This window comes from Microtus oregoni, unplaced genomic scaffold (genome assembly GCF_018167655.1).
Source record: "Microtus oregoni isolate MIOR12 unplaced genomic scaffold, Mior012 000053F_ref0000044, whole genome shotgun sequence".
Taxonomy (NCBI): domain Eukaryota; kingdom Metazoa; phylum Chordata; class Mammalia; order Rodentia; family Cricetidae; genus Microtus; species Microtus oregoni.
In genome coordinates, this window is record NW_024543829.1 from 12,888,506 (window position 1) to 12,901,592 (window position 13,087).

The 13,087-nt window shown below is 39.4% G+C and overlaps 1 protein-coding gene across 5 annotated transcripts in view; it reads right to left on the bottom strand.

Annotated features, from left to right (window-relative positions):
• Cpq (carboxypeptidase Q) overlaps positions 1-13,087 on the bottom strand; it is a 357,049-nt gene that overhangs the window by 156,611 nt on the left and 187,351 nt on the right. For all 5 annotated transcript variants that reach the window (XM_041637438.1, XM_041637441.1, XM_041637437.1 and 2 more), the window contains one exon: positions 7,243-7,354. In XM_041637438.1, the coding sequence (XP_041493372.1) occupies positions 7,243-7,354 (112 nt within the window). The remainder of the gene's footprint in view (positions 1-7,242; positions 7,355-13,087) is intronic.

The following is a 13,087-nucleotide window of genomic DNA, read 5'->3' on the forward strand; positions in this document are numbered from 1 at the left end:
TTCGGGCTGAGGAGGGAGGGGGACTTTATTGGGGGAGGTGGAGGAAAATGGGAGGCGGTGGCGGGGAAGAGACAGAAATCTTTAATAAATAAATAAATAATAAAAAAAGAAAAAAAATAAAGTGACTGTATTGTTCTCTAAAAGCAGTAAAGAACAGTGACTTCAATGGGACTCTTGATCCAGGGTCATTGGTCTCTTATCTCTTGTTCATAAAATAATTGTGGAAAAAGAGAATCTAAAGCAAGAAAAGACAGAATTCCTGAAATGTTTTAAAAATTTCCTGTAGAAAAACTAAGATTCACAGAAAAACATGGCAGAAGGAAGATTTAACATATTTCAATAGTAATATTCTATTTATTTTAAATAAAACAAACCCGGAAAGTATGGCTAAGGAGCCACACATCAGGCAAAGTTTTCTTTTGGGGAAGTACAAGAGCTGCTTAGGTATGGTCTTTACAGGCCAGTTATGGAACCTCCACATGGTCCTAAAGGTTGCCAGAACACATAAAATGAAAACAGATCTAATTCATTGGATTTTAGCACCATGAAGGACATCTGAGTCATCATTTTCAGGATAGTGTGCTCAAAACACATTCTTTCATCAAATGACTTTGTTGAAAAAAGAAATTAGTAAGAGGGAGTTTCCTTAACCCATTTGTTTACAGTATAAATTTTTCTTTTTCTGTATATTATCTCTTGACAGGCTCAGAGATAGTGTTCCTTGAACCATCCTGGGAATGCTCTTTCAGTAAACCAGCATTCCAGGGTGCCTACCAGTAGGATTAGGATTAAAGTCAAAGGGCTTGATTTACATTTCCCACAGGACAGACAGCTGCATCACCTTGAGTAGGCCATGTAACTTTACTTTCTTCTTCTGTACAGTGGCTGTCACGGGAGTTTTATCTCCTGCGTGGGGCTATTACCTGGGAAGAATCACTGTTGTGTACAGTGAATGGCTAGCACATCACACCATTAAGTAAACATATTTGGTACTTATAGTATAGCCAGGGATCTGGCCCTTTGGGGTGAGTGCCATTCCAAGTGCTATCTCTTTTCTAGGTGTGAGGCAGTCCCTATATGAGCTCAAGGCCCCCACTATCTCTAGTCCTTCAATTTAAATGACTTTCACCTCATGGGGAGTTGCTATTTCCTTACATCAATCACACTGGGTTAGATTTCCTGGAGCTTTTCCAGGGCAGCCCTGACAAGAACCTGGGCAAAGAACATGTCCTCATCTGTGCCTTCATTTCTGAGACAGCCTTTGCACTGGAGAAGGCTGCATAAGACTCTAACCTAACCAATACCTTGGCATGTATTTGACTATCTTCACTAGAATATTCTGGGTCAGAAAGGCCTGGTCATTCCTCTTTCACCCTCCCCACTCCTTACTTACTAGTTATATCAGCAAAGTATTCAATCTAATAGCCATATCAAGAGTTCCCCCCTCTTTTTGTTTTTTGTTTTTTGTTTTTTTTTTTTTTTGGTTGTGAGCCTAGCCTTTAACAGCTGAGCCATCTCTCCAGCCCTTTTTTTTAAATTTTTTTTCCTTTTTTAAAATTTATTTATTTATTAAAGATTTCTGCCTCCTCCCCGCCACTGCCTCCCATTTCCCTCCCCCTCCCCCATCAAGTCCCCCTCCCTCATTGGAAACATTTTTCTTATAAGAAGAAGACATGCATATTATGCAAGAACTTGACATTTTGCAGACATATCAAGGGGAAAGTGTACATCTCCTGCCATTCTGCAGCCCTTGTTTTTCCATCCCAAGACTTTCCTGACCACACCTTCCTCCCTTTAACATATGCATTGCTGCTGAGAATTCCTGACTCTGTCCTCTTGTACTTCAGGAATTCCTATTTGTCTTTATTGAACAAAGCTCAAGAATGCAAGAATCACCATGTTGAGATTGCTCTGCCCAGCCATACAAACTGCCTACACCCTTCCCTTGGCAGGTATCCAAAGTCAACTGCACACATCACAGTTAGGGAGTGTTTGAAGCAATGTTATGGCTGCTTTGGAATCAAGTATCTCTTCTACTTCAAGGATGTCAAGGTCTGTGTCTCCTTCCTCTTTGGTCCAGGCATGTAGGATATGACAGGCTATCAGCACATCAAACACTTGTTAAGTGAGTGAGCAAAGGAGCACACGAATAAATATCTTTTAAGAGCAGCCTCTCATGCTTGGTAATAATCACAACCAGGATGATCACACTTCATATTTTAGATGTGTGTTTCTCAAATGTCTCACATTTCAATAGCCAGGTAATGTTCTCCCTTTCTTTTCTTTCATTTCTTTAGAATCAAAATCCACAAATTCCAACTTCATAGAAAATGATAAAACTGGAAGAATTTTGGAGTAGGAGACGCTTTACTTTTTGAATGACAAATGAGCACTGTTAAATATTGCAGTTTTGGTCTCAAGTTTTGTCCACTGACACCAGAATGTTCCAGGAAATGACAACTCAAATAAACAGCTTCACATCCAGTAAAACACACACACACACACACACACACACACACACACACACACGCACGAGATTCAATAGTACTTCACAGCAAACAGCTGCCGATGATGGTTACTTAGGAATGATTGATTATATTTACAAAACACAAATGTCTTTTGATTAATTGAATATAATTTAAGCTGGTGGCTTGGGCAAAAGAGTGCATCTGTAAGAGTTGTAAAGTAGGAAGACAAAGGAAAATATGGTAGAAGGCTAAGTCTTAGAAAAAAGGTTCTCAAATATCAGAGAGCCCCACTGGGCCAACACTTCAAATTAACAAAGCACTGAGGGACTCCAGTGTCTAAGCTGCCTGACAGCTCATCCAAGGGAGAGCATCCAAGAGGAGTGTCATTTTTCCTGGGAAAAGATTTCCACAGAGCTTTCATAATCAAACAATTTAGCCTCGATGTAATTAAGTAATATAATTATGAACCCATTTTGGGGGAGAGGGTCTCAGGTTTTACTGCTTCTTTTCCTTTCTTTTTGGTGATGCTGTTGATAAACTTGGAATTTCAAATATGCTAAGCAATGCTCTCCTATGTACTCCATTCTCATCTAAGCTCATCTAGAATTGCTGGTGCACATTCAGAGCTAATAAGTCACACACTGGATCCTGACCTGCATGCTAAAACACATAGGTAATCTACCAACAGAAAATTCAAAGTCAATTGTTAAATTCTACATAGATCAGAAGACATCTAAGACACAATACTTTCATATAAAAATAGGAAGTGTAAAGGAGTCTTTAGGCTTCCATTATACCAGAAATGGTGGCTTAAAAGGCAAAGGGAAAGATTATGTTAGTGAAACTATGGCGGCTGACTCTAGAATTGCACTATTATAACAAAATATCAAGAAGGCAGAGTGGTCATTAATGGGGCAGTAGGTTAAAAAAAACATCAACTTCTCTTGTACTAAAATTGTTTTTCAGAGCCATGCTTATTAAGTCATAAAATATAACATTTATGGAGAGATTGGGCTGGGTTAGGCCCTGTTGTAAATTGATTGGTTAATGCTTCGTTTAATTTTCAAAACAAGCATGAGAAATAGAAACTATTGTTATCTTTATTTCCTAGACGGATCAACTGAGACACAAAAAGTCAAATAAAATAACCAAAGGTTAAAGTTGATAACTAGGAAGGTGGGGATTTGAGGTATGAACAATAAAGGTTGTCGAGCTCCAGTTTCCTGTGGGTTTTTTTTTCAAGACAGGTTTTTTTGTTTATTGTGTGTGTGTGTGTGTGTGTGTGTGTGTGTGTGTGCGCGCGCGCGCGTGTGTGTAGCAATGACTGTCCTGGAACTTGGTCTGTACAGCAGGATAATCTCTAAATTAGAGATCCACTTGCCTCTGCCTCTTGCTAATGCTAGAATTAAAGGTGTGGAGCACCATGCCCAGATCAGTGTCCTGTGTTTTTAACAGTATGTTGATGCTGCCTCACAACACATGCTCAAAAGAAACACTGCTCTTTATTTTGTAGTTTAAGTTATATGTTCATAGAAATTTTCAGAAATCTTTCAGAGATTAAACTATGAACTTAAAAGATGGATCAGTAGTTACCAAAACCAAACCAAACCAACAACAATAACAACAAAAAACCATCCAAACAACAACAACAACAAAAACTGTAACCCGCATTTTCAGAGTTGGTACTATAGATACTTCATTCATCTCTGCATGTTGTTTGACATTTATCCATGAAATTGAATTGAAATCAATTAACAGCAATTTAGGGGTCCATGCTGAGGACCAGACCACAGAGAGTCAATATGCAGAGAATACCCAGTTTTCGTTTCAATCTAGAGCAAATAAAATACCCTGGAAGATTATAATTGAATACGGAGGAAGAGAATGAAGTGCAGAGTGTTCAGATGATCTGTTCAAGGCCAGGAAAGTACAGTCTGTAGAACAGAGTGACCTAAAACACAATTCAGATGAACTAGTTTCTTTTTTATTCCACCAATCCATTTCCATCAAATTGGTGAAACACATTGAAATAAAATTAATTTCCAGAATAAACATCTGTGTTCTGTAAGAACGAATGTTTGATTTCTGCATATTTTCCCCCAACCATTTTGTTCTGGATTGAGAGGGAAAGGGAGAGACCACCAAGGAATGGGAATGAGGGAGGACTCCATATAAAATCTAGACCTTCTCTGAAGGTATACATTTGGATTTTATTGAGCATTTTCTCTCTTGAACCTGGCCCAGTTGTAAAATTAGTCATTCAAACACTTTCTCTGCTCACAGCAATGCCTGTAGGCAAATGTGGAGATCTCCAGCTCTGGATCAAGGCTCTCAAAACAGAGAGCATACCCTAATCCTCCCTGTGTGCCTGGCATCTACAAAGGACTTTACATGGCGGTTGCTCAGTGTATCTTTTCTATCATGCATGGCAATGATGATGACGACGGACTGCTAAGAATGTGCAATTCAAGATTCCAATTAGTTTCTTTAATTATTTTTTCCAAAAGATCCTGTGTCAGGTTATCTATAGATACTTTATTGTTTACTTCTGTGTCTTTTAAATCAGAACATTTGTTCTCACCTTCCAATCCATGGATATTTGACAATATCTAGAGACATTTTCAAGTTACAGTTTTGGGGGGTTGTAGTGGATGATAATTGCAAGTAGTGGGCAGAGTCTGGGGATCTTATAAAAACCCCCACCACAATCTGAAAATGTCGATAGTGCTAAGGTCGGAAAATACATGAAGTATCACAAAATGGTTTTTCAGTTCTACACTTAAAACCACAAGTAAGATAAAAATAAAAATGAAAATTTGCTTAAAACAAGACCATTTTGGCAATCTTCTGTTAGGAAGACCAGCAATATTTGCTTTTTGAGATGGAGTTTCATGTAGCCCAGGCTGGCTTTGAACTCACTATGTACCTGAGGATGACCTTGAATTCTTGGTCTGCTTGCACTTATTTCTCAATTACTACAATGGCAGGTAGGCACCACCATATCCATTTTTATGAACTGTTGGGGCTAATGATTTTTATTTATGTTTTAATAAATAAAGCTTGCTTAGAGATCAGAAGGGCAAAGCTAAGCCACTAAAGGTCAGGCAGTGGTAGTACACACCTTTAAACCCAGTAGTCAGGAGTCATGCCTTTAATCTCAGTACTAGAGGGAAAACTAAATGGGAGGAGAGGCTTAGTCTGTTTAGTCAGCTTAATCTGTGGTTGCCCAGGTTTGGTAGAGGTAAGATTTCGCTAGTCGCTTAGTTGCTTTGCTTTTCTGGTTTTCAGAAATTTCCCCAATTTCTGTCTCTGGGTTTTTATTATTTGTGCTACACTGGGGATTGAACCAATGTCTTCATGCATGTTAGTCAGACATTCTACCAACTAGAATGCATCCCAGATAAGTAATTTTTAATTTACCTATGTAGAGACTAGAAGACTCTATAAAAAATTATAGGAAATCTTGAGTTTAGAGACATATGTTGTTGTGAGATATATGTATACTATGTGAAGATATATTTCTGTGATTAGTTTAATAAAGATCTAAAAACCAATAGCTAGGCAGGATGTATAAGTGGGACTTTCAGGCAGAGAGAGGAGGAAGTAGGAGAAGATAATTGTTAGAGTTAAAATCTTTCCTTTTTATTTAGACAAAAAGGGGAAATGTTGTAGGATATTTGTATTCTGTGTGAATGCGTATTGCTGTAATTGGTGTAGTAAAAAGCTGAATAGCCAATAGCGAGGCAGGAGGTAGAAGCAGGATTTCTGGGGCAGAAAGGAAGAGAAGGCTGAATCTAGATACATGGGAGACAGAGAGAGGAAATAGGAGATCCAAGATGTAAGAGAGGTAATGTCACATGGTAGAATGTAGATTAATAAAAATATGGGTTAATATAAGTTATAAGAGCTAGTGGGACAGGCCTAAGCTAAGACCAAGATTTCATAATTAATAAGTCTCTATGTCATTATTTGTGAGCTAGTATCCCAAAGAAAAATCTTATTACAATTCATGCTTAAATAAACAATAATTTTTTTTACTTCCATGCCATCTAAAAGAGAACTTATTCTACTGCTACCACCCAGGACTGCCTGCTGATGAAGCACTCTAAAACCACCACTGTCTGGTTTAGACAGGGAACTCTTGATTCAGACTATTCTGCTGTTTGTAATCACACTCCATATGCACCCTTTTGACCAGAACATCAACAGTAAATGTACACACTTTATTTGCATATATGGTCATCAAAAGAAGCTACTTTTGCTATTAGCCATGTCTTTTAATGCCTGTTCTTCTCATCCATATCTAGATCCAGTTTCTCAAACTGGATTCCTACCGTGGCTATGGGAATCGTTCTTTTATCACTAACACACTCTGATTTCTATAGAAAAATGACAGACATTTCCACTATTCTCACAGCTTGGTGCTATCTTAAGAGGAGAAGATAAGGAAATGGAGAGAAGTTGATTTTTCACAGCTTTTAGCCATGGTCTTATACAGTCTCCAACTATGTGGTTACATTTGTTCTGGTTTTATTTGCTTGTTCATTTTCCTCAGTGAATGGCAATAATATTTGGTACTTCAGATGTCTGCAGTACACTTGAATAAAAATTTCTGAATAATTCTATCCTGGGAGAAAACTGAGAAAAAAATATAGACTACAGGAGAATTTTTGAACACGCCACAAAAATGAACCCATTATGGAGTTTATATAGAGAGTTAACACGTCATTACTGAGATCCTCAAGACTTGGTTAAAGACTTTCTAAATATTTACCAAGATCTTTAACAAGTGAGAGTGCTTCCCATGATATGAAGGCTCCACCACCGTCGTCCATGGCACCCTGCCCAACATCCCAGCTGTCCAGATGTCCACTGACCAGTACAACCTAGAATAAATAATAAAAGGAAGAAAACACTAAGCAAAATGACATCAAAGAAGTTATATCCAGGTATTTCAAACATTAAGATCAGAAGTCTTATATTTGTTTCTTAGAAGACACACATTGTTTCTAGTAGGGAACATGGTACAACAGCATTGGTATAATTCCAAATTCATTCTTAGAGTGGTAAAAGTCCTCCCTTTGTGCCTCTGTATCAATAATATAATCCTGACCACTAAAGGCATTTGTTTATTGCTGAATGGTTTTTAAAGCTTGCAAATATTTTTTTGCCAGGCAATGGTGGCACATGCCTTTAATCCCAGCACTCAGGAGGCAGAGGCAGGCAGATCTCTATGAGTTTGAGGCCAGCCTGGTCCATAGAGTGCGTTCCAGGACAGGCTCCAAAGCTACACAGACTTGAAAAACCAGAAAAAGCATTCATACATAATTGATAGTAGATGTAAAAGCAAAGGGTAACCAAGCTACAATCCACAACCCCAGAGGAGCTAGGTAAAAAGAGGGATCCTAAGAGGAACACACATGGAGGACCCTAGGAAGGAAAACAGCTAAGATCTCCTGGGTAAACTGGGAGAGGAATAGAAGGGAGGGGATGGAGGATGGGAACATTAGGGATCAAGAAGACAGAGTTGAGGAAGGGACAGACTGAGAGAGTAATGAAAGCGATATCTTGATAGAGGGAGCCATTATGGGGTTAGGGAGAATCCTGGTGTTACAGAAATTCTCAGTAATCTACGATGCCCCAGTGACGACTCCCAGCAATAGTGGAGAGGGTGCCTGAAAGGGTCTTCCCCTTTCATCAGATTAGTGATTACCCTAATGTCATCATAGAACCTACATCCAGTAACTAATGGAAGCAGATGCAGTGACCCAAAACCAAGTACTGGGCTGAGCTCCTGGAGTTCAGTTGAAGAGAGGAAGGAGGGATCATATGAGCAAGTGGGGGGGGGGGTCAAGATCATGATGGGAAAAACCACAAAGACAGCTGACCTGAACTAGTGGGAACTCACGGACTGTGGACTGACAGCTGGGGAACCTGCATGGGACTGAACTAGACCCTCTTAATGTGGTTGACAGTTATGTGGCTTGATCTGTTTGGCAGGAGGGTGGGGACTGGCAGTTGAACCATTACCTATTCCAGGTGTATAAACTGGCCTTTTGGAGTCTTTCCCTATGGTGGGATACTTTGCTCAGCCTTAAAATTGGGGTTGGGAGGAGGGGAGGGGCTCAAGTTGGTGTCCTAGACCTTGTTGACTCCCCAAGGAAAAGCTTAACCACTCTGAGGAGTGGATGGGGGACGGAAAGTGAGAGGCAGGAGAAGGGGAGGGAGAACAGAGTTTAATATGTAAAATGAAAAGTAAATTTTTAATAAAAAATGAAAAAACAAAAAACAAAAAAAATTATTTTATAGTTTAAAGTCAAAATTACATAGAAACAAGCTCAAAACTTCAATATTTTCAACTGGTTATTGATTCTAGATCTGGAACCTGTACCTACGGACAGTGAACATACATACAGTCTATGACCCAGAAATCTTACTCCTAGTTGTATGGTGTATTCAGAAGTGTGTGTGTGCTTTAACTATGGCAGTTTTCATATCAGAATATTAATAGCCATGCCCTTCTCTGAAAGAAAAATACCCAAATGTCTGTTAAAAGTAAAATGAATAAGTTGTTGGAGCACCACACAGCAGTAAAAGAAACAAATACAATGCATGATAAACAGCATGAAGAATAAAAGAAACTAGACACAAAATAATAACACTGTGTATAACTCCATCTACATAATCATAAAGCCAGACAAAATAGGAAAGCAGCTCCCTTTGTCGGAGTGTGAGAACGGAAGCAGGTACAAGGTGAGATTTGGAGAGTTGGCATGTTTCTCATGGGATCAGTGGTAGGTATGCTTAGCTCACACACTTAGCATGTCTGAACTCTTCCTGACAATATAAACTCAACATTTTTAAAAGTTCAGCCTATTGATATTGCTGCATGGTAAGCTGTCAGAAAAACCAAAGCTGAATTAATCTTCTTGATGGCTAGCATGAAAATTCACCATAACCTTGGGGAGAGTTGGGGCCTAAAATATTACTGTGACCTTTGCACTGCCTGCTCACTGAGCAGCTGAAAGATCTCTTAGTGACTTACAGCCGACCCAGCCTAGAATGACTTCATTGTAGTCACAAACAAGGATAATGCCCCAGACTAATAAATGGTCATATAATGAACCCAAATGGATTGTTTCTAAGGGGGAATTAAAAACAAAACAAAAACAAAGAAAAAAGAGCATGTTGCAATAGCTGAGTCTTCTGACTGAGAAAGTGGTGTCATCCCAGAGAAGTCAGGGTGTACTGTCATATTCTCACGGCCCAGGACCATTGTCCCAGTAAAGCTGCAGTAGACTAAAATGTCAAAATGTGCTTTAATTAACTTCTGTCTTAGTTCATTCAGGAGTAACCACATTAAGGTAGCCATCATTTTATATTTCTGACTTATTTCACAATTATTGAGGTCATTTCATAACTGTATTTTCTTTGTATCTCTTATAAACTTCCGCCCTCCAGATAGTAATTACTGCTTACATTAGCAGTTATGACAAGAAAGATGGCTTGGAGTAATAAAAAAATTAAATTTATATTACATGATCAGAACTTTGGCACAATGCTATATAAGAAAAAAATATATATCATTTTGATTGTGAGAGTTTTAAAACACTTTTCAAACAATAAAATGTTTGGGGCCACAATCTGATAGTTATAAATTCAGAATCTCTTTTAATAGGGTAACAACCTCTAACTTAGTTCCATTTAAAAAGCAAACTTGAAATTTTCTCATTGGAAAAGCTTCTACATATATGTAGTGTAGTAGTGAGCCGTGGCGGGGCTGCTTCCCGCCACCCAGCTAGCTTTGCCCAAAATAATTACACGGAAACTGTATTCTTTTAAACACTGCTTGGCCCATTAGTTCTAGCCTCCTATTGGCTAATTCTCACATCATTGATTAACCCATTTCTATAATCTGTGTAGCACCACGAGCTGGTGGCTTGCCAGGGAGGATCTTAACCTGCGTCTGTCTGGAGTGGGAGAATCATGGCGACTGCTTGACTCGGCTTCGTTCTCCCAGCATTCTGTTCTGTCTACTCCGCCTACCTAATTTTCTGTCCTATTAAAGGGCCAAGGCAGTTTCTTTATTTAACCAATGAAATCAACACAAAACAGAAGACTCCCACTTCAATGTAGAAAATAGTAGTGAAAATTTCATTCAATATGTTATCAGGCCAGTCTCTAAAACTCTAACACAGCCTAGAAGGGAACCATGCAGAAAAATATACAAATTCACAAAATATGTCCTGGGCCAGGGTCAGAGACAAATGAACATTAATTGCAATAAAGTTGGATCTAACTTAAGTAAGCAAAACAGAAACAGACTTTCCTGAGCAGTAGTAAACTCATGGTTCACGAAATTTAGCACCTGGTAAAGGGAAATCATCCCTTCCTCCTAATCCCTAAAGCATCAACAGCTTTATCCTCCATAGCTAAGAAAGAGCTCACTAACTCTGGCTGAACAAGAAAGGAACCAGCATAGGACCGAAGTAGGCCCTCTGAACATGGGTGACAGTTGTATGCCTGGGGCAGTCTGTGGAGCCACTAGCAGTGGAACCAGGATTTATCCCTGCTACTTGTACTGACTTTTCTCCATTAGCTCAGGTAAGCTGTTTTAGCAGGTGTCCCCATCATGGTCTTGACCTCTTTGCTCATAGTCTCACCCCATCCACTCCACAACTGGACTTTGGGAGTTCAAACCAGTGCAGTGGCTCTCTGCTTCTGCTTCCATCAGTTGCTGGATGAAGGTTCTATGGTGACATTTAAGATAGTCATTAATCTGACTACAGGGCAAGGGCAGTTTGGGCACCCTCTCTACTATTGCTTACGGTCTTAGCCGGGGTCATCTTTGTGGATTCCTGGGAATTTCTCTAGTGCCAGGTATCTTGCTAGTTCCATAAGGGCTCCCTCAATCAAGATATCTCTTTCTTTGCTCTCCATCTCTGTCCTTCCCCATCTTGTCTATCTCTCAAGTTCCCCCCCCCCCCCCACCTTCTCCCTGGGCTTTCTGTTTTTCAACACCAACTGCCTAGGGATGTGTTTTCCCAGGTTCAACCACCAGAGTATATGCAGATGCCACCACAGCTGTAGAAGGGGCCCCACCAAATTCTGAGTAGGCAGGAAAACATGCAAGCCTTGTCTTCATCTCATGATACTGCCTTTTCAGGATGCAAAATTCAAGAGTTATGTGGTGATAAAGTTTTGCACCAAGGCACCTGGAAGCCACTGGGGCCGTGTAATCTATGGAAGGGTCAGGTTCTCTTATGTAAGCTGTGCAGGTATTTATCTAAAGCTGGTCATACTTATTGATAAACTATCAGTAACAGGGTGCTACTGTAATAGTTGCCCAATCAGAAGTCAGAAACATATTTGTGTCTTTTGCTTTTGTGGTTTATTTGAAGACGTTTCATACTCTTAGGTTTATTTTTATGAGGTATATTTTAAGGCATTGCAGGAGTCTTAGGGCCACAATATTCGAAGACTGACATATGGTCAATCCCAGGAAACCCTCAATTTTATAGCAACAAAAGTAATTAAGTGTTTGAAAAAGATGATTTATTAAAAATGAGGCGGAGAACCCAGGCCAAGAGCTACTGCTATCATGTTCCTCTGGCTTCTTCACATAGATGATGTGAAATCCACTTTTGATTTATTTTCTTTCGTATGTAATCTTTTACTTGACAGCAAACAGAATCTGCCATATTATGCCTATGCATGCAAGTGTAATGAGGATATTTAGCAATATATCCCCACCAGATTGACATGGACAAGTTAGTAGTCTTCTCTAGAGTATGTTTCCTTATCTTCATAGTGAGAGTCATAACACAAACCTATTTTTGAAGTCTGTTGTGAGAGTTAAACATGATGATTTATCACTCTCATGTGCCTGGCACAAATATGAACTCCTTAAATGTTTGCCCTTATTGATTTTGCTCTAATCATATCAAGATGGCCTCAGAAATTGCACACAATTCTCTCTTGGAAAGAGTCCCTTGGGCTTCTGTAGAATACTCATAGATTTCCACGGATTGCTTCACAAGGCAGTAGTAGATGGAGAATTCTGTGTGCTGCTGGTTTGAAGTGGAGGGAGTATCAGTCACAAGCACATGGTATTTAGAAATGTGACAAGTATTCTGAAAATGTTGTTTGCTGAGCCCAATTTAAAACAGCATGAACTGATTCCACTTGAAGGCACACATGTGCGACGAGAGAGCTGGGTTATATTCTCATTTGTATAATGTTTTGCAAAGGGTGAAAAGTCTTAGTTTAAGCATTGGCAAACACTTAGCCGTCTCTCAGGAACCCTGGAGTTACTAGAAGACTTGGAATCACTAGGTTTGAATCAAAGCTTTCACCATGCATCTGAGGTTAGTTTCTTGTGGTCCATGTTTCAGTTCAGATTGCAGTAACAGAGCTGATAACACTGGCATGGTTTGGCTATCTGTCTACCAGGGCTTGACTACAGAGAGAAAGCATCAAAGGCTTGGCTTAGTTCATGGAGAAATGAGAAGCCTATGCTGGTATTAAAAAGTATTTCCTGATACCACATTTGGGTACCTTGTGGCGTGGGGACATTGCTCAGAGTAGAAAGTGGGAAAAAAGGGGACTGCTGATTTTTA